Raw genomic sequence first — 25098 nt, 5'->3', positions numbered from 1 at the left:
AGCTGTTCACTTCCACTATTTTCCCCTCTCTCCCTGGGCCACGTCGTTCAACTGGGAGGACAGATGAGATGACAATTTGTGCATTTAATTGCTTCAATTTCCTGCCCAGAGCCTCGTAGTCTCTTTTGATCTTCTGGAGGCTATTGCTTGCAGTGTCATTGGTTCCCACATGAACCAAGAGGAAGGGGTATTTGTCAGTGGGTTTTATGATTCCTTGCAGTCGTTCAGTTACATCTTGGATCTTAGCCCCGGGGAGACAGCACACTTCCCGAGACATCTTGTCAGGCCCACAGATCACTGCTTCTGTTCCCCTCAGTAGGGAATCCCCTATCACCACTACACGCCTCCTCTTAGGTTTGGTCGGGGTTCTTCCATGAGCTGTCCGTTCCAAGGTCGCCTGCACATTCCCTGAGGACTGACTTTGCTGCTCGTCTTCATATACCTGATCGACTGAAATGAGGGAGAGATCCTCAAATGGAGTCTGCTCTTCGTCTTCCATGCTAGGGGAGAGGACCTCAAAGCGATTGTGTATTTCTAAACTATCAGAACGAACCCTGGGCCTCCTACTTCTTTGAGTCACGTTTCTCCATATATCTGGCTCCTGTGTTGATGAACTAGCCTCCTTCTCAGGGGAGTCCCCTGTCTCCTCCCTGGTGGAGACGGTGTGCTCTGTTGCTTCCAAGAAGAGCTCCAGCTCTCTAATTCTTTGGAGCGTAGCTACACGTTCCTCCAGTTGCTGGACTTTGTCTTTTAAGAGGGCAATCAACATGCAATTGCTGCAGGTAAAGCTGCCTGCAACCTTTGGCAAGATGGCAAACATTGCGCAGGAACCGCAGGCGACTGCAGCTGTTCCCTCCCCCTCCATCTTGAGAACATCGTTGGGGTGGCTACAGCGGTCCTCCATCATAAAAAGCGTGAAGACAGGACAAATAACTCCCCCCACAAAAAAACCTAGGTCTCCCCCAACAAACGTTTGAGACTAGCGCCCCTAAATCTAAAAGATGGATCAAACTGCGCGCGCCGCTAATCAGCCACAAAGAAACACACACACACAAGAAAACCCTTTTGGCTCCTTCTTCAACTGCTGCCCTGCTACCTCTGATTGCTCAATTCCATGCAATAATAAGAGGATGACATGTTCAGTTCTGAAGTAACAGAATTCCCAGTGTGAAATCCTGGCAGCCATTTTTCATTACCTTCCCATAGATTCATTCTATCCTCCACAAGGTGATTTAAATCACAGGATTCCAAGATCCTGTTCCTCAGCTCTGGAGGGAAAGCCAGTGGCTTCTCTGGACTCTCTCTTTCCTCATACCTGGTGAAAAGAAAAACAATGAATGGCCCCATTGTGGCCCCATCTCCCTAATTCTTGCAGGAGATCTCAATAACATGAACAAAGTTGAAGTTCATTTCCCACCAGGTAATTTTCAGGATTCAGCTTCATCTCTTGACACCCACCTCCAAGCCCTGGTAAGTGGCTTCGTAAGGATGCTAAACAGCACAAGGGACAAGATGTAACCCCAAGCGACACCACCGGAGGGCTCCCATGGCTTCCAAAAATGCTGCCCCCTAACAGCTTTCTGGGAAGGTGCCTGGACTTAAGAACCAAACCCCTGAGGTGGAATGCCTGCAACCCCTCCCTCCCTGAGCTTCTCCAGAGGAGGTGAGTGATGTCCAAAGCTGCCAAGAGTTGGGTGGCTGCTACTTGGAGAAGATGCTACTTGGACATTGAAATCTGTTGCTACATCCTGAGCTCTTCCCAAGCATCTTTGGGACTTCCTCTTCTAGACGTTTGAAATTACCAAAAAGTCCATGGACAGAAAGTGCAAGAGAACGAAAAGAGCCCCCATCCCTTTGTGAAGGGATGTGGGGAGGGAGGGAGGAGGCAGTTGACCTTGAACCTTGGAGGGAGAGTTGGGGGGCTACAAGTTCAGAAGAGGGGGCTCTACTTTTACCTGTGAGGTGCTGCAGGGAGTGAGTCCTACAGCCTCCCACCTGCAGCCCCTGGAGGGCCATGTCTGAGGTTCTTGCATCTCAGCTTCAAAGAGTGATGCTAATGGAAATGAGCCAGATCCACTTACCTCTGCAAGGTCCTCCTCACATCCTAGAGGGGAAAAGAGAAGGGAATTCACTACACACCACAGACCACACTAGGAAGACCCCCTCAGACCCTGGCCCTCAGATGTCAGTCTGCTGGGCACATGCCAAGGTTTTGGGTAGGGATGGCGGAATCAGCCAGTTTGGGTTTCTCACAGCTTTTATTTTTCAAATATGAAATTATTAATTGTTCCGATTTCAATTTCTCCACATTTCCATAATTTAAAAACTTTAATCCAGTTTGCATTGTGCTATTCAGACAAACGTAAGCCTACAGGATAATCCTGCCAGGCCACTGTCCCTAGTCCCCAAATTTCAAATTCTGTTTTCCATCTGGAAATAAAAAAAAGCACCTGCAGCATAAAATGCCTCCAAAGGGGTAAAAAAACAGCTCAGTGTTTCTTTGGGCTCACCCACACGTCTGCTTTTCTTGTGCCCAGAAAACACAAGTCCAAGTGGTTTTGTCTTTGCCCTGCCGCTTTCCCTCAGGAAAACCTGCTCCTTAGTGCAAAATCAAAGCAAACATCAATCCGGAGAAAACCTGGCAGAGGTTTGCTCTAATTCAGCAGTAAACAGTGGGTTTTCCTGGAGGAAAGGGCTGGGACAAGCAGCAGTCTGGATGAGTCCCTCTGTCTTGCTCTTTGGTCACTGTGACTGAGCACCATTTTGGGCCCATCTGTATCCATGGGGAAGGGGATCAACCCAGAAATCATGGAGGGAACAGGAAGAGAAACTTGGTCAAGAGACTGGCTCATGTCGGAAGGAGGCCTGAACGCATCCTAGACGAAGCCCCCCACAGCTGAAAGGCGTTTGGAGACAAAGCATCAGCAAAAAGCAAAAGATCAGCTCCCGTTCCATCAAGAACACAGACGAATCTCTTGTCTGCATTCAGGTGAGTTAAGCATCCCAGGTCTCTTGGGTCTTCCTGTCCATTATAAACCTGACTAGAGGCTCCATCATCTGAGCCCCTGCACTCCTTGCATACATGAAAGGGGCAGCCTTTTCCTGGAGCCTTGGGCTGTTCCTGCCACCATCTTACCTGCAGGAGTTCACTCGCTGGCTGCTGACGCTTCTCCTCCATCTCCTGGATGATCCTCTCCAGAGAGGAGAGTTTCCTGGAGAATTTGGCCAGTTGCTCATCCCTTCTCCCTGCAATCTCCTTCTCCACCTCTTCCACGTGTGTCAACAGACGTTTTTCTTGTTCTTCCAGGAACTGGCGCAGTTCTCTGAACTTCTCCACGGCCTTCAGCCTCTCCGTTTCTGTTAATTTCTGCAAGAAAAGAGGAGGTCTGAGTGTGGAAGGTGATCAGCCTTCAAATCATCAGGAAGAGAATTGTGAGAATTCTACAGGGAGGACACTTCTGATTTTTCATACACATGAAACCTCCAGTGGCTAAAGAAGTAAACCTTTATTTTGAGGGGAGGCCCTCTCCATTGCTGTTCCTGTTGACTTCTATTTTGCAGAGGGCTACAGCCTAAAAGAAGGAGCATTTTTTTCTAGCAATGGATATGTGGGATGTAAAAACGTATTGCAAGCAAATACAACAGTCCTACACATACGGGACGCGGGTGGCGCTGTGGGTAAAACCTCAGTGCCTAGGACTTGCCAATTGTATGGTTGGCAGTTCGAATCCCCGCGGCTGGGTGAGCTCCCGTCGTTCGGTCCCAGCTCCTGCCCACCTAGCAGTTCGAAAGCACCCCTAAGTGCAAGTAGATGAATAGGTACCGCTTTATAGTGGGAAGGTAAACGGCGTTTCTGTGTGCTGTGCTGGTGCTGGCTCGCCAGAGCAGCTTTGTCACGCTGGCCACGTGACCCGGAAGTGTCTCCGGACAGCGCTAGAGTCGGACACGACTGGCCCGTACGGGCAGGGGTACCTTTACCTTTTTACAATGCACATGCTGGGGAATGCTTTGTATCACTCAGGAGAAAACTTGCTAGTTCCTCGTGAGCTGAGACAGACTTCCTTTGCATGTGAGTGAATGTGAGTGTGGCCTGTTCTTGGGAGAGGAGCACACGGCCTCCATGTTCTGCTCTGTGTCTTCTCCATTGTGTGTTCCTAAGAGTTTGGAGAAGTGACTGCTCAGTCGCAGTCACTTGAGACTATTTCCCTTATGGGATAATTCACAAAGTTATATGTTGTTCTGTAAATTAAGTCTGCCTTCAGGAATCTCATTGTGAAGTGGATGACTGTAAGTGAACTAGTTTTATGTTAACTTTAATCAGATGGTTGTGTCTATTCTTTTAGGAGGGATATAAAAAGGGGAAACCAGGAATCCTAAATAGTGAGGCTCAGATGAGCCTGCAACTAGCTAACCGCTGTGTAATTTAAAAGGAGGATTATTTAACAACTCTGCTAAGTTATAGAACTTGCTAGCGAAAGTTATGAAGGATATAATAAAATAATATATCTTCTCCTGCCTCCCTGAACATCCCCACAGGATATTCCCTGCATGATTTGGGGCATGGCATAACCAGAGTTCATAGATGTCCAGAGAACGTCCATGGACATAAAACACCCTCAGTTTAGACTGGGACCATTGAGGTGTAGGAAGGCCGCAGAAACAGAGGCGGATGAAGAGAAAGTGCAGAGTTTATCCCCATAGCTCCCTGAATTTCCTTACGATGAACAATAGCGCACATTTAGAAAGACAACTCTTTAGTAATATGGATGGTAAATCAGGATTTGAATTGACCTGCTTCCAGCCTCTCAGCTCACAATTCCTCAGGCTTCTCCTTCACTGCTATTCATGTAATAAACAACAATGGAAAATAAACTCAAATTAGCTGCATTCAAAAGTGAATTTACAAACACTTCAGGTTACAAATTCCACTAACTTGGAAGAGTTACCTTGAGCTGAGAACTTTGCCCCAGGATGAGAATGGAAATTGTGTGCCGGCAGCGCAGCGGCAGCAAGAGGGCCCATTGGCAAAAGCACGCCTCTAGTTAAGAACAGTTTCAGGTTAAGAACGGACCTCCAGAACAAATTAAGTTCATAACTAAAGCTACCACCGTAAACTCAAATTAGCTGCATTCAAAAGTGAATTTACCTAAGTTGCTATTGCTGAAAAATTATGGAGACCAAAACAGAGCAATCCTTTGAAATTCTTACCTCTGAATTGCTCAAGGTTGACCCAGCCAGGTCAATTTTGTTCACAAACAATGTATTTATGAGGGTAAAGTACATATAAAAATATTTATACAAGGAAGTAGCTACCCTAACATCTGATTCATTTTCAGAATAATAAATGAATAAACAAACTGATATGGAAAAAGGAGAAATGGGGAGAAGCTGAAATGGGCAGATTTCCCCACCCCTCCTCAGTCCTGACTCGACTCTTCAAGTGATTGTTCCCTCCCTAGTAACAATAGAGACACTTACAAGGAGGTCTTTGCTTTCCTTGTCCAAGGCTGCTTGATGGGCCAGAATTTCCTCTCTCTCTTTCCTCAGAATCTCCAGGTGGCGACAGATCTCTCCCTGAAAAGAAAAGGAAGAACTCAGGTTTGATAGAGACACACAGAGAGATGAATATTACACTGGCTTCTTGGGCCCAGTGGCCTTGCTATAATAGCAAAGTAGTTTACTGGAGTCTAGAGGGTGCATAACTCCCTCGTCCAACTACCTTCTTTCTGTGGTGTCCCTGTGGGGCTCAGGATCCCAGTTAAGCCACCCCTTGCTTGCAGAGCTTGCAGCCCCTCACCCTTTCTCAAACACCCTCCCTTGTAGAGGGCACAGGTCCAATTCTGAGTTGTCATGGCAAAGTCATCTTCCCCCCTAGTCTTTGCAGATGCTACTCTGTTTTTTTATATATAAATATTTATTAAAGTTTTCACAATATTACATAATGAAAAAGAAAAAAGAAAAAATACAAAATAAAAAGCAGTTAAAAACAATTCCAACTTTTTGTCACTTATCTTTCATTTGCTTGTTTCCCAGACCTCCTCATACCTCCCTTTTTTGTATTCCAGTTCAATTTATTAGTTCAGCAATTCCTTTCCCTCCTTATTTTATCCTGATCTTTAATCTTAATATATTATAGTATTAAATTTTTACCTGTTTAAAATCCAATTTTTTCATATTCTTTTATACCATTACCGCTAGAAACCACTTAACTTCAATCCAACATCATTCTAGCATTCGTTAATTTTGCAATATTTCTGTAAATAGTTTTTAAATTTCTTCCAATCTTCTTTCACCGTCTCTTCCCCCTGGTCTCGAATTCTGCCAGTCATTTCTGCCAATTCCATGTAGTCAATCACTTTCATCTGCCATTCTTCCAAGGTGGGTAGATCTTGTGTCTTCCAATACTTTGCGATGAGTATTCTTGCTGCTGCTGTAGCGTACATGAATAAAGTTCTGTCCTTCTTTTGCACCAATTGGCCGACAATGCCCAAGAGAAAGGCCTCTGGTTTCTTCAGGAAAGTGTATTTAAATACCTTTTTCAGTTCATTATATATTTTTTTTTAAATATTTTTTATTACGTTTTTTCCAGATAGAGATACAAAGTCAGATATACAAAGAAATAACAGAAGAGAAAAAAAGAAAGAAAAAGAAAGTCATCCTTTCAAAACATTTTTCCATAACCAACCAGACTTCCCCACGTCTCCCTCACCGTGCGTTCTTTACAATAAAATTTTTCAGCAAATTATAACCTTATTTCGTGCATTCTTTTGTTCTTTCAAATAATTATAATTTAAGTTTAAAATACTTATTGTCAATTTACACTAAAAACGTATGTGATATTATTTTAAACATTAGTCCTTTCATTAATATAACTTAATTTACCATACCTTAATCTTATTGCTGGAGCTAAATTTCCCTAATCATGCGAATTCTTAACGTTCATATAACTTATAAAATTTTTGTAAATAATCTTTAAATTTTTTCCAATCCTCCTCCATTGCTTCTTCTCCCAAATCTCGGATCCTGCCAGTCATTTCGGCCAGTTCCATATAGTCCATCAATTGCGTCTGCCACTCTTCCAGTGTGGGTAAATCTTGAGTCTTCCAGTGTTTTGCGATGAGAATTCTTGCTGCTGTAGTTGCATACATAAAAAAAGTTCTATCCTTCTTTAACACCTTCTGGCCGACAATGCCCAGGAGGAAGGCCTCTGGTTTCTTAGGAAAGGTGTACTTAAACACCTTTTTTAACTCATTATAGATCATTTCCCAGAAGGCCTTCACTTTTGGACAAGTCCACCAGAGGTGAAAGAATGTCCCTTCAGCCTCCTTACATTTCCAACATTTGTTATCAGACAGATGATATATCTTAGCAAGCTTAACTGGGGTCATGTACCACCTGTATATCATTTTCATAATGTTTTCTTTCAAGGCCTTACATGCCGTAAATTTCATACCAGTGGTCCATAACCTTTCCCAGTCTTCAAACATAATGTTGTACCCAATGTCTTGAGCCCATTTTATCATGGCTGATTTGACTGTCTCATCCTGAGTGTTCCATTTAAGCAGCAAGTTATACATTCTCGAAAGTACCTTAGTCTTTGGTTCTAACAGTTCTGTCTCTAGTTTCGATTTTTCCTCCTGGAATCCTATTTTTTTATCCAACTTAAAAACCTCTTGAATTTGAGCATAATGAAACCAATCTTGCACCTTATTCTTTAGTTTTTCATAGCTCTGTAACCTCCAATTGTCACCAGTTTTTTCTATTATTTCCCCATATTTCAGCCAGCCGGCCTCCATATTGGGTTTTTTCCAAGCCTTGGCCTCCACTGGTGATACCCACCTCGGGGTCTTACTTTCTAATAAGTCTTTATATTTTGTCCAGACCATAAATATTGCTTTTCTGACAATATGGTTTTTGAACATTTTGTGAGTCCTTACCTTGTCGTACCACAAATATGCATGCCATCCTAACGAATTATTAAACCCTTCCAGATCTAGGACATCAGTGTTCTCTAAAAGTAACCAGTCTTTCATCCAGCAGAAGGCTGCAGCTTCGTAGTATAACCTTAAGTCTGGCAGGGCAAACCCCCCCTCTTTCTTTTGCATCAGTTAGTATTTTAAACTTTATTCGGGGCTTTTTGCCCTGCCAAACAAACTTAGAAATATCCTTCTGCCACTTTCCAAAACATTCCACTCTGTCCACAATCTGTAGGGTTTGAAACAAAAATAACATTTTCGGCAATACATTCATTTTTATAGCTGCAATTCGACCCAACAAGGAAAGTTTCAATCTTGACCAAGTTTCCAAATCTTTTTTGATTTCCAACCAACATTTTTCATAATTGTCTTTAAATAAATTCAAATTTTTAGCAGACAAATGAACCCCTAGGTATTTCACTTTTTTTACCACACTTAATTCTGTCTCCTTCTGAAACCCATCTATTTCTGAAGATGTCAAGTTTTTCCCCAAAACCTTGGTTTTTTGCTTATTCAACTTAAATCCCGCCACCCGACCAAACTCATGAATCAGTTCTAATACTCTTTTTGTACTAGATTCTGGCTCCTGTAATGTTAAAACCAAATCATCTGCAAAAGCTTTCAGTTTATATTGTTTCACTCAGACCTGTATTCCTTGTATCGACCGGTCCTCCCTAATCATGTTCAATAGCACCTCCAGGACTGAAATAAATAAAAGAGGGGATAGGGGGCACCCCTGTCGTGTCCCTTTTTCAATTTTGAACTCATCTGTCACCACATTGTTCACTATCAGTTTAGCTTTTTGCTCAGAATAAATTGCTTCTATTCCATTTTCAAACCCCCGTCCCACTCCCATCCCTTCCAAGTTTCTCTTCATAAACATCCAAGAAATGTTGTCAAAGGCCTTCTCCGCGTCGATAAAAATTAACACAGCTTTCGTATTGATATTAGTTTGTAAAAGTTCCAAAATATCAATAATGTTCCTGGTATTATCAAACAGATGTCTCCCTGGGAGAAAGCCTGCCTGGTCCTTGTGAATTACTTCATTAAGTATTTTTTTAAGTCTACTTGCCAAAATATCAGCAAAGATTTTGTAATCCGCATTTAGGAGTGAGATGGGATGGTAGTTCTTAAGCTGAGTCTTTTCAGTTTCCAGTTTCGGTATCAATGTGATGAAAGCTTCTTTCCACGTTTCCGGTGCCCTCCTCCCCTCCATAATCTGGTTACAAACCTCCATTAGTGGTTGTATCAAGTAGTCTTTTAGTGTCTTATAGTACTTGGAGGTGAGTCCATCTGGGCCTGGAGATTTGCCTAGTTGCATATTCTGAATGGCACCCTCGATTTCCTGTTGTGTTATTCTGTAATTCAAGATTGTCCTCTTCTCCTGAGATAGTTTTGGTAGACCATTAACTTTTAAGAATTGGTCTATCTCAGACACTTCCTGAGGCCCTTGTGTGTAGAGTTTTTTGAAATATTTCTGGAAACACTTTCTAATTTCTTCTGGTTTCTGAATATTTCTCCCTTCCACCTCTAGATTAGTAACAAAGTTCAGTTTTTTGTCTCTTTTTCAACTGCCATGCTAGCAGTTTTCCACATTTATTCGCCGATTCAAATGATCTTTGTTTCATTTGTTTAATTTTCCATTCCACTTCTTGGTTTATCAATTTCGCATATTGTGCTTGGTGGAATTTGATTTCTCTTAAAACCTCTTTTGATTTTGGTTTTAGTCTCAGTTTTTTCTCTCCGTCTCTTATCTTCTCTAATATCCTGTCCTTTTTTTCATTCCAAAGTTTTTTCTTGATTGTGTTCTGTTGTATCAGAAACCCTCTCATTACTGCTTTACTTGCGTCCCAGACTGTTCTCTTTTCCACCGAGGTGTTCAAATTGATTTCAAAATAATCCTTTAAAGTTTTTTGGGCCTTCTTCACAATCTCCTGATCTCTTAGTAGGGTGTCATTCATTTTCCATCTGAAAGAACCGGTTGGAGTAAGTCTCAATTCCACTTTCAAGGCGTTATGGTCGGAGCAAGTCTTTGGGCAGATTTCCACTTTTCTAGTCTTAGGTGCCAGCCCTCTAGTTGTCCATATTTGGTCGATTCTTGTCCATGACAGGTGGGCCTCAGAAAAGAATGTTCCTTCTTTACCTAAGGGGTTCCTTGTCCTCCAGATGTCAATCAAGTCCATGTTGTCAGTTAGTTCAAAAAAGGTTTTAGGTAGTCTGCCGTCTTTGGTTAAATTTTGATTTTGTGACTTATCCATGTGAGTAGACACCACCCCATTCATGTCGCCCATCATTATGATGTTGGTATAGTCCAGATAGTCCAGCATTATCTCATGCAGCTTCTTGTAAAATTCCGATTTCCCCTCATTTGGTGCATAAATTCCTAATATCAAAAATTTTTCTCCGTGTTTGAATTTCAATTGCCAAAATTCTTCCTTGCTCATCTTTAAATAAAAATTTCGGTGACAAGTTCTCCTTTGCGTAGATCACCACGCCTCTTTTTTTGACTCTATCTGATGAAATAAATTCTTGACCTAGTCTTTTGTTAATTAGCACTTTCCTGTGGAGTCTAGTCACATGCGTTTCCTGCAAGCAGATAATATCCAATTGTTCCTTTTTCAAAATATGGAAAATCCTTCTTCTTTTTTCCGGGGAATTCCCACCATTTATATTCCAACTGTACAGCTGCAGAGACATCCTGAATCAATCTGTTGTTCCTATAGTGGGGTGTCTTCCTTTTCTTCTGAGCCCGAGGGTGTAGGTGTCGGTACTATTCCAGGCGGTGGCGGTGGCCAAGAAGCTACTGCTCCCTTCTGAAGGTCTTCTCCGTGGTCGTGCAGGAACTTCTGGTTATCTTCTGTTGTTTTAATTTTAACTTTCTTTCCTTTAAAGTTGAAAGATAAACCTTGGGGGAACTCCCACCTGTAAGGAATCGCGTTACCTCTCAACAGTCTTGCTAGGTCTGTATATGTAGCTCTAAGGTCCAAAAGTTGTTTAGGAATATCTCTGTAAAATTCTGCTCTTTTGCCTTGAATATCAAGTGCTTTCTTGAAATGGAGGCCTAGTATTTTGTCTCTCTCCTGCTTGGATCTCAAAATAATCAGACAGTCTCTGGGCCTGTCCTTCCTCACGACTCTTCCCAATCTAAACGCAGTTGTAATCTTGAAATCTTTGTCCTCTTCTATACCCCAGAACTTAGAAAATTCTGCTGTCAGATAACCAATCAAATCTTCCTGTTCGAGCTCTGGAATAGCTCTTAGTCTCAGATTATTTTCCCGGTTTCTCAATTCCACCATAGACAGGTAGGCCTGCTGGTCACTGATGTGCTTGTGTAGCGGCCTTACCTCCCCTTTTATAGCCTCAACTTTCTGGTTTGCTTGTTCTGCTTTTTCGTTGGCTGCCTCAGCCAGTCTCCGATTTTCCACAGTTGCTTCCTTGAGATTCCCAATAACTTGTGTATGTTGTGCAACTTGGTCAGACAGTTTAGTAATAGAGGATGTGGCTTGATCAATTTTTGCCGATTGGTCATCCACCTTCTTATTCAAGATTGCAAATTGATCTAGCATTTGTTTTAGGAAGGTATCAGATCCTCCTTCAGCCATATCCTCTGATGCAGGCTGTGCAGCTTCCTTTTCTTGTACTCCCAAAACAGCTGGGACAGATGATCTACGTGACTGAGTAGTCAAAGTTGTTTGCACAAGTTGGGCTTGTCTTGCTTTCGTTTTAGCAGATCTTGTTTTCGGTTGGCCACTCATTCCACACCTGTCTATGAGTCAAGGTCAAATTGTATATTGTCCCATGGGAAAGACAGTTCCAAAGTGTAAATAACAAGGCAGCAGAGAGTCAAAATAAAGTTTGTTCCCAGGCACTTGTAAATCCAAAACCCCACTAGGGGGAGTATTACTGTAGTTCATAGAAAGTAAAGAAATTTATTCGCCATTAAAGTCCCTGCAGCCCCAAACAGTTTGCCAAAAGACCAAAAGACCTTCATAAACTTTTTTTTATTCAGTTCATTATATATCATTTCCCAGAAAGCCTTAATCTTTGGGCACGTCCACCAGTGGTGAAAGAATGTACCTTCAACTTCTTTACATTTCCAACATTTGTTATCGGACAAATGATAAATTTTTGCAAGCTTGACTGGGGTCATGTACCACCTGTATATCATTTTCATAATATTCTCTCTTAAGGCATTACATGCCGTAAACTTTATACCTGTGGTCCATAACTGTTCCCAGTCAGCAAACATAATATTATGTCCAACATCCTGTGCCCATTTGATCATAACAGATTTCACCGTTTCATCCTGAGTATTCCATTTCAACAGCAGGTTATACATTCTTGACAAATTCTTAGTTTTGGGTTCTAACAGTTCTGTTTCTAATTTTGACTTTTCCACCTGGAAGCCAATCTTCTTATCCAAATTATATGCCTCCATTATCTGATAGTAATGAAGCCAGTCTCTCACTTTGTTTTTTAATTTTTCAAAACTCTGCAATTTCAATTTATCTCCTTCTTGTTCCAAAATTTCACAATATGTCGGCCATTTGGCCTCCATATTGAGCCTTTTCAAAGCTTTTGCTTCCATTGGTGACAGCCACCTTGGTGTTTTATTTTCCAGCAAGTCCTTATATCTTATCCAGACATTAAGCAAAGCTTTCCTGACAATATGATTTTTAAATGCTTTATGGGCTTTGACCTTGTCATACCATAAATATGCATGCCATCCGAATACATTGTTAAAACCTTCTAAATCCAAAATGTCTGTGTTTTCAAGAAGTAGCCATTCTTTCAACCAGCAAAAAGTTGCTGATTCATAATAAAGTTTAAGGTCTGGCAGGGCAAATCCACCCCTTTCCCTTACATCTGTCAATATCTTAAATTTTATTCTGGGCTTCTTGCCCTGCCAGACAAATCTAGAAATATCTCTCTGCCACTTCTTAAAACAGTCCATCTTGTCCACAATTTGCAATGTCTGAAATAAAAACAACATTCACGGCAATACATTCATCTTTATCGTAGCAATTCGGCCCAACAATGAAAGCTTCAAATTTGACCAAATTTCTAGATCTTTTTTCACTTCAGCCCAGCATTTTTCATAATTATCTTTAAATAGGTTCACATTTTTTGCTGTCATATTAATCCCCAAGTATTTCACTTTCTTTACCACATTCAATCCTGTCTCCTTCTGAAACCTATCTTTTTCGATCGGTGTTAAATTTTTCTCTAAAACCTTGGTTTTTAACTTATTCAGTTTAAAACCTGCCACTTGACCAAATTCCTGAATTAATTCTAAAACCCTTTTTGTACTAGATTCTGGCTCCTGAAACGTTAATACTAAGTCATCTGCAAATGCTCTCAATTTATATTGTTTAGTTCCGACCTGTATACCTTTAACCATCCGGTCCCTTCTGATCATGTTTAGCAAAACCTCCAGGACCGATATAAAAAGCAGTGGGGAGATTGGGCACCCCTGTAGTGTCCCTTTTTCTATTTTAAATTCTTCCGTAACCACATTATTTACAATTAATTTAGCCTTTTGTTCAGAGTATATTGCACCTATACCATTTTCAAAGCCTTGGCCTACCCCCATCCCATGTAAGTTCTTCTTCATAAAACTCCAAGAGATATTGTCAAAAGCTTTCTCCGCATCCACAAATATCAAAACTGCTTTAATATTTATATTCACTTCTAGTTTTTCCAGAATATCTATTATATTCCCAGGGAGACATTTATTTGCAGATGCTACTCTGAACCACTGAATCCTTTGCCTTTTGGGATGGGAGGAGATCCTCAGAGACCTCACCCCCCCTGAAACCTCATTGCACAGGCCCCACAGCACACCCAGAATAAGCGTGCTCCCCACCAGTAGGTGCTTCCACCACCACCCCACTCCTAGGGGGGATCCTGCACTGTCTGGTCAATTCCTGGCCACTGCCCACCCCCCCCCCCCGTAACTGATCCCTTGCTACTATCTGCTTTGCAGGGCATTGAGGAGGCATTCTGCTAGCCAAAGGAGACATGCACTTAGTTGTGTATGTGCAATTTACATTTGCGTGTCGAGACCCTGCAGCTACCCCCTCATTGGGAAATAACTCACACAAGGACACAGGTATTAGGTTTATGTTATTGGGCAAATTTTGGCCACAACTTTATTGAATTACAGAATGTGAGCGGCATTGGCTTAGGTATTGATTGGCCCTGACTATATCTGGCTCCTGCCCGCTGTGCCGGAAGTCCAGTAAGGGTAGGTCCCCAGTAGGGGGAGCCCTGTTGAAGCGAATCAACTCAATCTCCCCCTGGTGTTCCCGTCGGGGTCGTGTCAAGTCCCTAGCCCCCAACCGGGCTTTGGACAAGATCAAGACCCCCAGATTCCTTTAACAGAATACCCTTAAGCATGGAGGGGCAGGTGGTGGCCACACCTCCCCTCCCCCACACAAGGTCAAACAATGCCTAACCACAACCTTAACAAAGTTGTGAGGTGGGCAAAAACCAAGTGGCCAGCGCCAATTTGCCAAGTGGAAAAATTCCTACCAGGCCCCTTGGACAACCAAGGCAACCAACCGAAGTCCATAGCAAGGCCAGTGCCTAACCTGCGAATAGGGAGGGAAGGCGGGTGATTGAGGAAGCGAGCCAAAGAGGAAGTCCTCTGGCTGCTCCTCGGTTTAAACTGCCCCGGCCACCGGATTGGCTGGCCGGGCTCTGACGTGGCCGGGATCCCCCAGGCAACGGGAACAAAGTCCACAAATCCTGGCAGATTTGTAGTGTTCTAAATATTTACAAAGCAACCAGCTGCGGGATGTGAATGAGGTTAACCCTTTCTGGCAGAGAGAAAGACTTCAACTCCCTCATCCCAGTCATCCCAGGAGCCCTCAGGCTGCTTTTTACATAATAAACCACCACCAATTAATGCCACGCCTACTTTGGACCTGAGAATTAAAAAGAAAACCTCCCAAGATGACTCCACAGCTATTTCTCCCCCTCAAGATCCAGGGATCTCCTACCTTGTATTCCTCAAAAGCCTCCTTCAGAGGAATCACCTTGTGATTTTCATGTTCCTTTGATCTGTCACACACCAGGCAGATGGGGGCTTCGTGGACTTTGCAGAAGAGCTTCAGGGGCTCCTGGTGATCCTCGCAGACTCCTCCTTTCCCTCCTTCCTCCTTTCCCTCCTGAAGGCTGAGATTCTTAGCTATTTCTACCATATTAGCCAATTGCCGGTTGGGGATGAGGCTCCTTCTCTGGACTCTTTCTCTGCACTGAGGGCAGGAAGCCTCTGCGTCTGATTCCCCCCAGAACAGGATCAGGCAGGATCGGCAGAAGTTGTGCCCACACCCTGGGATGGTCACTGGATCCTTGAAGTATTCCAGGCAGATGGAGCAAGTGGCTTCATCACGGAGACGCTGGATGTGACCCCCCGCAGCAGCCATGGCTCCCTCTCGCGAAAGTCCCAGGTAAGTTTTGTTTTCTCTGTTTTCAGCTACCTGGAGTTTCCCTTCCTGGAAATGACTCAGAAACTCAGTCACCACGTGATCTTTTTTTTATAAAAAAAATCATAAAGTATGTCCCCAGGTCTTTGCATTTGGTGAGTGTTTTCTCAAGTTGCAGGGAATGCTTCTGGATTGCTTCCCATGCTTTTGATTACACACAAACACACACACCTAGTAAGTTGTGGTAGTCATATTGTAACATTTTCATTCATAGTCTTTGTGATAGGAAAAAACTGCTCCTTTTCCCTTATGGGGCACCCTAGAGCCCGTATAGAGTCCTTATGTAGGTTCACTATCGGTAGGAGAAAAATAACAGGCCAGCCAGAGAATATTGAGAAGCAAAGCAGCTAGTAAGCATGGTCTTTATTAAAGCTGTTGCAACAGGGTGCTAACACCCCACTGCCACACAGGAGGGAGGAGGAACCCAGAACATTGGTATGCAAACCATAGCTGTCAAGCGTCCCTTATTTGGCGGGACAGTCCCTTATCCCAGCGCCGTGTCCCGCTGCTGTCCCTAATTGATGATGTCTCTTAAATAAGCTACTGAAGGTAATGGGGCCCTTTCTATGTCCAGCTTGCTTTGTCAACAACAAATTGTTGCTTTTTTTGTGTTGAATATATGCTATATGGTAATTAATGGACCTAATAGGTATCTAAAGCCATTTGCACACAACAAAATATGTATTTTATAAAAGTAATGGTTGATCCCTTATTTTGGCTGCTGATCCCTTATTTTTGAGGCTGCTGGTCCCTTATTTTCAAACCTGTAAGTTGACAGCTATGATGCAAACCCTTATATAGACTTTTGAAATTGTCCACCCCCCAATGCATGATACATACCTCACTGAAGGGGCAGCCTACAGCAGAAGTCCTATCTGCCAGGATACCTGATAATGGTCACTGATTGCATTACCTGATCAATCTGGCCATTCTTTTTGATGGTAAATATTCAGTTCCCAAATCCAGGTCACGGGCTCACCCTGTTCATACGCAGATACGCCCTTAAGACAGGATTTGTGAGCAAAGAGACAATGGGGAGGTTTTCCATTTTCCTTCCTCCTTGCAGAGAAACATTTGAGGTCAATTTGGGAGTCAAAATGGCTTCAGAATTGTTCTCCTGCACTATTTCAGACACGCGGTTTATATACTTATGTATGTGTTTGCCTTGTACAGTCATTAATGTTTATTTTATCTATATCTATGACCTTAAAATTCCTATAACAGGCTTCCTTGTCATTTTTGAATTGGAGAAAATCTGCCTCTGCCCTAAATGGAAGGCAGTTTTGATTTATCAAGCGGGACTTGATTCCGTGACGAGAACTCCTAAAAATCTGGTTGCTGATTTTGACTTAATCCGTTTTTAGCATCGTGGCAAAGACCTTCAGATTGAAAAGGACGCTTTCGGCATTGCCAGCCTAGGGCCCTCTGTTTGCTTCACGCTACAACTCCCATCATCCCTGGCCAGTAAATCTCCAGGTATTGTTGGGAAGGCCCCCTGCCTGGAGACCCTGCAGAGCAGCTGCCAGTCAGTGGAGGCAATATTGACCTCGATGGAGCAATGGGCTGGCCTGGCAGAAGACACCATCTGTGGTGCGGCAGACAAGTTATGGAGCTCCTTCCCTAGATAGGAATGCCTGGTGCATTATCTTGGCTATTATTATTAATCAATTTTACTACACATTGTGAAGTCTTCCTATATTCCTGATGAAGTGTGGTCCCTTGCAATGGCTGAAAAACCTGGAGGGCTTTAACAGAGAATTAGATAAAATTCCTTGAGGATAAGACTTTGGGTGGTTATATGCCCTTCCTCCGTGGTTGGAAGCAGGAATCCTCCTGAATAGCGGTTGCTGGAGACTCTAGAAGGGGAGGGGATCTTGTTCCCAGGTCCAGCTTCTGGGTTTCCCACACATATGTTTAAAAAATCTTTTCAGTTTCACCACCACCTGCAGGTAAAAGGAGAGAGATCAAGGTGGAGAATTCCCACCCAGGGAAGCTGTGCCAGAGGGAATATCCCTGAGGAACCTTCCTTTGTTAGCTGAGATTCCAGATCCAAAGGACACCAGGGAGCAAATGAACACAGCCATCTCCCAGAAGTCCAGTTCCCTTTAGTGGAAGCCCAATGCACTTTGGAGCAGAAAGCCCTTCTCCTCAAATCATGGGAGGAACGACTAGCAGAGTTTGGGGCTGGGGAGGATGAATGGCAAAGAGCACCCTTACGAATGCCCCGTGTGTGGGGAGAGCTTCCAGGGAGGATCCACCCTGGCTGAACACCAGAGGAGGCACATGGGAGAGAAACTGTGCGAAGGGTCTGAGGGCGAGAAGCCCTTTCCCCAGCGAGAGATCTGGGTGCGCCATCAGAGCGGCTCATGGAAGAGAAACCATAGTTTCCCGAGTGTGAGAAGAGGTTCAGTTGCATCGGAGGATCCATACTGAAGCAGAAAGCGCACAAGTGCTTCCACTGTGGGAAACTAGAGAGACACATTACGGAGTCACAGAGGGACCCACACATGGGGGAAGCCATGCAAATGCCCAATTGGGGGAGAATCTCCAACCACCCGTGCAACTTGAGAAAACACCAGAAAAAGAGGCCTTTATGATTTGAGCAGAGAGAAAACGAAGAAAAGAATGCAAACTGCTTGGTCCACTGGGCGAGAGAAGCAGCTCTCAGTTGCTTAGCATTTGAAGAAATTAAACTTGGAGTGCGACTTGGAGGATAAAGCTCCCCACTTATTCTTATTCTTGCTATGAATCAGTCCTTTACCCCCCCCCCCCCGGTTACAACCATTAAAGACAATAATTAACAGCAATTTAAAACAACTTACTGTCACCAAAATAAGGTGGGTCCCATGGACTGCAAGAAGATCCAACCTCTCCATTCTGAAGGAAATCAGCCCTGAGTGCTCAATGGAAGGACAGATCCTGCAGCTGAGGCTCCAATACCTTGGCCACCTCATGAGAAGAGAAGACTCCCTGGACAAGACCCTGATGTTGGGAAAGATGGAGGGCACAAGGAGAAGGGGACAACAGAGGACGAGATGGTTGGACAGTGTTCTCGAAGCTACCAGCATGAGTTTGACCAAACTGCGGGAGGCAGTGGAAGACAGGAGTGCCTGGTGTGCTCTGGTCCAGGGGGTCCCAAAGAGTCGGACACGACTAAACAACTAAACAATAACAACAACAATATGTGCAAGCAGGTAAATGCATCACTTTTCAGCCAGCCCTCGTTGACTTTGGGCGGCAGAGAGGGGGGAGGCAACCAGATGCCTAGGAACTTGGGCTTGGGGAGAGTTGGGTTCAAGTCCCTTTTTAGCTTTAGGAATTCAGAGTCCCCTGGACCAGTTGCTCACCCTGATACTAGTCAACCTCACAGAGCTGTTTTGGGGTGAGGGGGGAATAAGCCATTTCACCAGCACCAGGTCCCCATGTTGCTAGCACCTGCTCACAACACCTTGCCACAATTTAAGCTGTTTCTCTTCTCCACCCATTACTACGGTTTGAAAACTTGCTGGTTGCAGTAATGCTTGATTTAGTGTGAATGTGATTCTCAAACCACTTTCTTTGAACATAAGCATCTGTTTGTGGTGAAGTAAGAATGCAGTTTCACAGATCAATGAAAAACAAACTAAAATAGGTGACATAAAAGGAAAGGGGAATGAGGAGGGAGGAGGAAAGGAACAAGCTCAGGTACTAGTTCTTCAAGTTATAATGACCAGTTGGGGTACAAACAGTGATGGAGTGACTGTTACTAGGTGACAGTTGTGGAAGAGCCCAAGGCAGCTCTGAGCTGTAGCAATGCAATAACCCTTATTGGTTTCTCTCTCTCTCTCTCTCTCTCTGCTCTGCAACCTCATGCAATATTGACATTTGCTCAGTTCTATGTAAACCTATTCCCAGCATGGCCTACTTTAAAAAGGGTTCAGTCTAAGCCCTGATGTTTCATCCATTGTGTCATTTAAAGTCCCACTGTGTTGTGCGCCTTGAAACAGCATTCTTGAACATGCTTAGTGCTCCCATTGTTTTTCTGCATTTTGACTGCCAATGCAAGAGAAATGTGTTAGGGACACAGCCAACATTTGTGTGTGTGTGAGTGTGTTTTGGGGGGGCATTGTCCATTCTAGGCAAAATGGCCACTCAAGTCAGCTTCTCCCTGGGGTTCCCAACGTGGCCTTTGGCCCCTCCCATTTGTAATGAGGGCTGCTTTTTGGACCAAGGATGGTGTGGAAGGGGCTGGGGGTGTTGCCTGTCAGCAGTGGGGGTGGGCATTGGCCAGACCCCCAGCTCAGGGTGCCCGCGGCAAGGGGTGCGTGCCACTGCCAAGGAGCAGGGGAAGGTGCTGGAGGTAACCAAGGGCGAGGGATAAAACCAAGCCGAAGGTGGAAAGGATTAGGGCTTATCTGCTCCCCCCGCCAATAATATTTTTATTCAAGTTGGCTCCCATGCTTGTAAAGATCGGTTGCTGAAGGCTGCAGGGGGGCAAGGCTGCTTTTGCTCTCTGGTCCTCCTTGCAGGTTTTCCACAGGCGTCTGGGTGGCTCCTCTTGGGCGCTGGACCAAATGGGACACTTTTGTGTCTTTCCACGGGGTGAGTGGAGGCTCACAGGAAAACGTATGATGGTACACAAATGAGGTTAACATCATGTAGGGGATGGAGGAAGGGGAGGCAGCCCTTAGGCAGGTGGGGGGGGGAGGTGTCTTTATTTCATCATGTGCCACCACCCCATGGAAAACGCAGGGAAAGGAGAGCAGGCTGCACCGGTCAGTAGTCAGTGGCCCTGATAGTGGAGCCAGAGAGTCCTGCCTGATATCTGAGGGGTCAATTCCACAGGCATGTGTTGTGCCAGCTGTTAGTATCTAAGGAGAGAAATCAGATGTAGCTGGTGCCGAAATGATGCTCCTTGGGGGAGCACTGTGTGTTTGGGGTGGGGCTCAGGAACACAATGTATGGGGCAGCACAGCCCATGGGGCCCCTTCTGGAAGCTGCCAAACTGCAGCTCCCATCCTCTCTGTCCCCTGGCCATGCTGGATGAGTCAGAGGGGAGCTGGAGTCCAACATTATCCAGAGGACACCCCATTTGATGCCCCCAATATACAGAATCCAGGCTGTAAATAAGGAACGTTAATGCATCCACTCAAAACTGGGCAGAAGCCCCACTCAATGCAATAAGGTTTACTTCTGGCGTGTGGAGATGGCGAGGCTGTATTTGCAGAGGGCATTTGAAGCTGACGCCCTGTTCAATTTTTTTCTCTTTTTCTTCCCCTCTGAGGTCTCCATAGCAAGGAGGTATCCTGCCTGATGTGGGTGAAGGGGTTCATTTTTGAGTCCTCTATTAATCCAATGGTGCATGCATTTTCACAGCTGCATAAGGTCTTGTGGGGAGAGGAAGGTTTCGTAGAATTGCAGAGTTGTGAGGGACCCTGAGGGTCATCTAGTCCCACCCCCTGCAGTGCAGGAAACATTTGCCCAACGTGGGGCTCAGACCCACAACCCTGGGATTAAGAGTCTCGTCCTCTGCCAAATCAGACACCTCAAATGGAAAACAAGATTGAAGGTGATAAAATTTATTAGGACTCCTAAAAGTGTGACTGTCTCTTTAAGAAGTAAGCTGCAGAGGGAATTCTGGGAAAAGGAAGGAAAATGCAAAGCAAGAGCAACCCATTTCTGTTTGAACAAAAAAAATTCCTTCCAGTAGCACCTTAAAGACCAACTAAGTTAGTTCTTGGTATGAGCTTTCGTGTGCATGCACACTTCTTCAGATACACATTTCAGATACCATTTCTGTTTGGTTACCATTTAATAACCAATAACCAAACAGATACCATTTCTGTTTGGTTATTTCTGCTGATTTTGACTGGAATGAATCCTCTCAAAGGGCCCTTGGAAAACTGCCCAACCTGCTCTTGGCGGGTAAATGGTTTTTACTTCAGTCACTGTGGTCTGGAGAGAAACTCCTGCTGGGCCTGAGAGGAGGTACTGAGGTGGGTTTTATTTCCCCACAGACGAAAGTAAGGGAGGAGGGTCTCACCAGAGAACGAGGCTCCTGAGAACGTGTAGAGTTCGGCTCCTGAGTCAGCGTCAGAAAAAGACACACGTCCCCCTTCATAGTCCAGAGTCACTCGGATCCTCCTGGGCTCCCAAAACAGGGACAGAGGAGAGGAAACAGGGGAGGTGCAGGCCCAGTACTTCCCTCCCCACTTCCCCACAGCCCAGATCCCCCACTCAGGGATTAAGTAGATGATGCCCTTTCTCTCCACAGACTTCCTGGTGACCCCCAAAGCCCAATGTTTCTCACTCCCCACATTGACTTCCCAGAAATGGCTGCCTGCTGTGAATCCCTCACATCCCAACACACAAGGCCGGTAACTGAATCTCTCAGGATTATCAGGCAGGGCTTGAGGTTTGTCTCCATGTATCACGCTTTTCCCATCCTTGGACAGGATGAGTTTGGGATGGGCTGTGTCTGGATCCAGAGTGACATTTGCTGTTGGGGAGAAGATGAGGGAAAGAGAAGATTAGGCAGAGTCAGCTGAGAGACAGAAATGGACATCCTAATAATAATAATAATAAAAAAACCCCGAAAACCCCAGATTCCCTTTCAGATTGAAGGGGTACAGTTAGGGTTACCCCAGAAAGCCCTAAAAAACTGTTTGTGAATTCCCCCCCCCCAGCCAGGCCTCGGCGTACGCATTTTAAAAACTACATTTCTAAGACAAAAAGCATGAGCTAAGCAGTCCTCTCTGTAACAAAAACGCTGTAACAAACCCAGAGCTGAGAACAGAAAAGCTTCTCGCTTCCCAGATCCAAATAACCTTTTCCTGGTACATTGATTTGCAACATACTTCCGAGAGAGCCAGAGAACGAAAAGCAACATTTCTATGTAAGAATCTGTGAAGGGGGAGAGGGAAAAAGGGGTTTGAAAAAAGGATAAAACCTGCTTGTAAAATGTTTTCGGTGCGGCCTGTCTTTTGTGAACTGAATCACACAGGTGCCTCTGCTCCCCCCCCCCCATGGCAGAATAAAACGCTCTTTCTCTGGATTAACCCCTTGGTGTCGTTTGGCTCCTTTTGTCTCTGCTCGGGTGCAACAATTATTCCTACCCATGGATTAAAAAGGCTACAAGATCAAGGGGATTTCTTTGCATCGCATGCTAGACGAGACTCCTCCTTGCAGACTCTCATCAGAATAAATATCTTCCTTGATGGTTTTTAAATCAGTTCCCTTCACTTTCTTATATCCGATGTGTATTGTGCCTGCCCTCCTCTCAACCCAGGCATTTTCTAAGAGGAAAAACCACCCAGTAAACCTTTTATTCATCTCTTCTGTGTTATCTAAGGGGAAAGAGAGGAGAATTGGAGGAGACAGGAAAGGAGAGAAGCTGCTTTCCTCTGACAATCTCTGTGGGAATTGGCCTTTGGGGAGCTCTGGGTTGGGCTGGGAGATGAGGACCCCCCTGTTCTAATAATAATAATAATAATAATAATAATAATAATAATAATAATATATTTGCATGTTGCCCTTCATCCATAGGTCTCAGAGTGGTCCACAGCATAAAAATACAACATAAAACCACATATAGGCCTCCCCTCACTTTCACGTGAGTCACGTTCTAGGCCCTTGTGCCCACAAGTGAAAATCTCATTAAGTGGGGAGCCTGTTTATTCCTGCTCTCCATCTCTCTCACCCACTTGGCCTTTCCTTTTAGATTTAGGGGAGCTAATTTTAGATTTAGGGGAGCTAGTCTCACACGTTTGTTGGCGGAGACCTAGGATTTTTTTTGGGGGGGGGGAGTTATTTGTCCTGTCTTCACGGTTTTTATGATGGAGGACCGCTGTAGTCACCCCCAACGACATGTTCTCAAGATGGAGGGTGAGGGAACAGCTGCAGTCGCCTGCGATTCCTGCGCAATGTTTGCCATCTTGCCAAAGGTTGCAGGCAGCTTTACTTGCAGCAATTGCATGTTGATTGCCCTCTTACAAGACAAAGTCCAGCAACTGGAGGAACATGTAGCTATGCTCCAAAGAATTAGAGAGCTGGAGCTCTTCTTGGAAGCAACAGAGCACACCGTCTCCACCAAGGAGGAGACAGGGGACTCCCCTGAGAAGGAGGCTAGTTCACCAACACAGGAGCCAGATATATGGAGAAATGTGACTCAAAGAAGTAGGAGGCCCAGGGTTCGCTCTGATTGTTTAGAAATACACAATCGCTTTGAGGTCCTCTCCCCTAGCATGGAAGACGAAGAGCAGACTCCATTTGAGGATCTCTCCCTCATTACAGTCGATCAGGTATATGAAGACGAGCAGCAAAGTCAGTCCTCAGGGAATGTGCAGGCGACCTTGGAACGGACAGCTCACGGAACAACCCCGACCAGACCTAAGAGGAGGCGTGTAGTGGTGATAGGGGACTCCCTACTGAGGGGAACAGAAGCAATGATCTGTGGGCCTGACAAGATGTCTCGGGAAGTGTGCTGTCTCCCTGGGGCTAAGATCCAAGATGTAACTGAACGACTGCAAGGAATCATAAAACCCACTGACAAATACCCCTTCCTCTTGGTTCATGTGGGAACCAATGACACTGCAAGCAATAGTCTCCAGAGGATCAAAAAAGACTACGAGGCTCTGGGCAGGAAATTGAAACAATTAAATGCACAAATTGTCATCTCATCTGTCCTCCCAGTTGAACGACGTGGCCCAGGGAGAGAGGGAAAAATAGTGGAAGTGAACAACTGGCTTCGCAAATGGTGTAAACAGGAACGGTTTGGATTCTTAGATCACGGACTGCAGTTTCTTAAAGATGGACTTCTGACAAGCGATGGGCTGCACCTCACAACGGTTGGGAGGAATGTTTTTGCCAAAAATCTCATAAACCTCATCAGGAGGGCTTTAAACTGACTAATGTGGGGGAGGGAGACAGTGCTCCTGAAGGTAGGAGTCTATCAATTGATGAAGATGATCATCCAAATGTCATAGACCAAATGGAGCAAACAGCACACAGACCTAGTGGTGGGAGGAAAAAATCCTTAAATAAGAGACACGGGGGAATGATTAATAGACTTCAATGTCTGTACACTAATGCGCAAAGCATGGGAAATAAACAAGATGAGCTTGAGCTCTTGGTACAGCAAACTAAATATGACATAATAGGCATCACTGAAACCTGGTGGGATAAGTCCCACGATTGGAATGTAATAATGGAGGAATACAATCTATTTCAGAGAAACAGACCAGACAAGAAAGGAGGAGGAGTAGCGTTATATGTCAGGGATGTGTATACCTGTGAAGAAATCCAAGACTTAGAACCTCAAAGCCAAAGTGAGAGCATTTGGGTCAAAATTAAGGGAGAGAAGAATAACAGTGACCTCATTGTGGGAGTTTACTATAGATCCCCAAGCCAAACAGAGGACATAGATGATGCCTTCCTGGAACAGATGGCCAAGCATGCAAAAGGAAGGGAGATAGTAGTAATGGGGGACTTCAATTACCCGGATATTTGTTGGATGTCAAACTCAGCCAAGAGCATAAAGTCAAACAGATTCCTCACTGGACTTGCAGACAACTTCATTGTCCAGAAAGTGGGAGAAGCAACAAGAGGAACAGCCATTTTAGATCTGGTCCTAACCAATGTTGATGACCTGGTTA

At 44.5% G+C, this 25098-nt stretch overlaps 1 protein-coding gene across 1 annotated transcript in view; it reads right to left on the bottom strand.

The window, feature by feature from the left end:
* The window catches only part of LOC308465328 (uncharacterized protein), a 44398-nt gene that overhangs the window by 7657 nt on the left and 11643 nt on the right, over nucleotides 1-25098 (bottom strand). Inside the window, 8 exon segments of the mRNA XM_080985198.1 lie at nucleotides 1197-1315; nucleotides 2082-2104; nucleotides 3137-3367; nucleotides 5479-5574; nucleotides 14981-15517; nucleotides 15520-15572; nucleotides 17897-17934; nucleotides 21395-21944. Coding sequence (XP_080841324.1) covers nucleotides 1197-1315; nucleotides 2082-2104; nucleotides 3137-3367; nucleotides 5479-5574; nucleotides 14981-15517; nucleotides 15520-15572; nucleotides 17897-17934; nucleotides 21395-21944 — 1647 coding nt within the window.

The sequence above is a fragment of the Podarcis pityusensis genome, assembly GCF_964106645.2.
Source record: "Podarcis pityusensis genome assembly, chromosome: 2".
Lineage (NCBI taxonomy): Eukaryota > Metazoa > Chordata > Lepidosauria > Squamata > Lacertidae > Podarcis > Podarcis pityusensis.
This window is presented reverse-complemented; position numbering and strand designations above follow the sequence as displayed.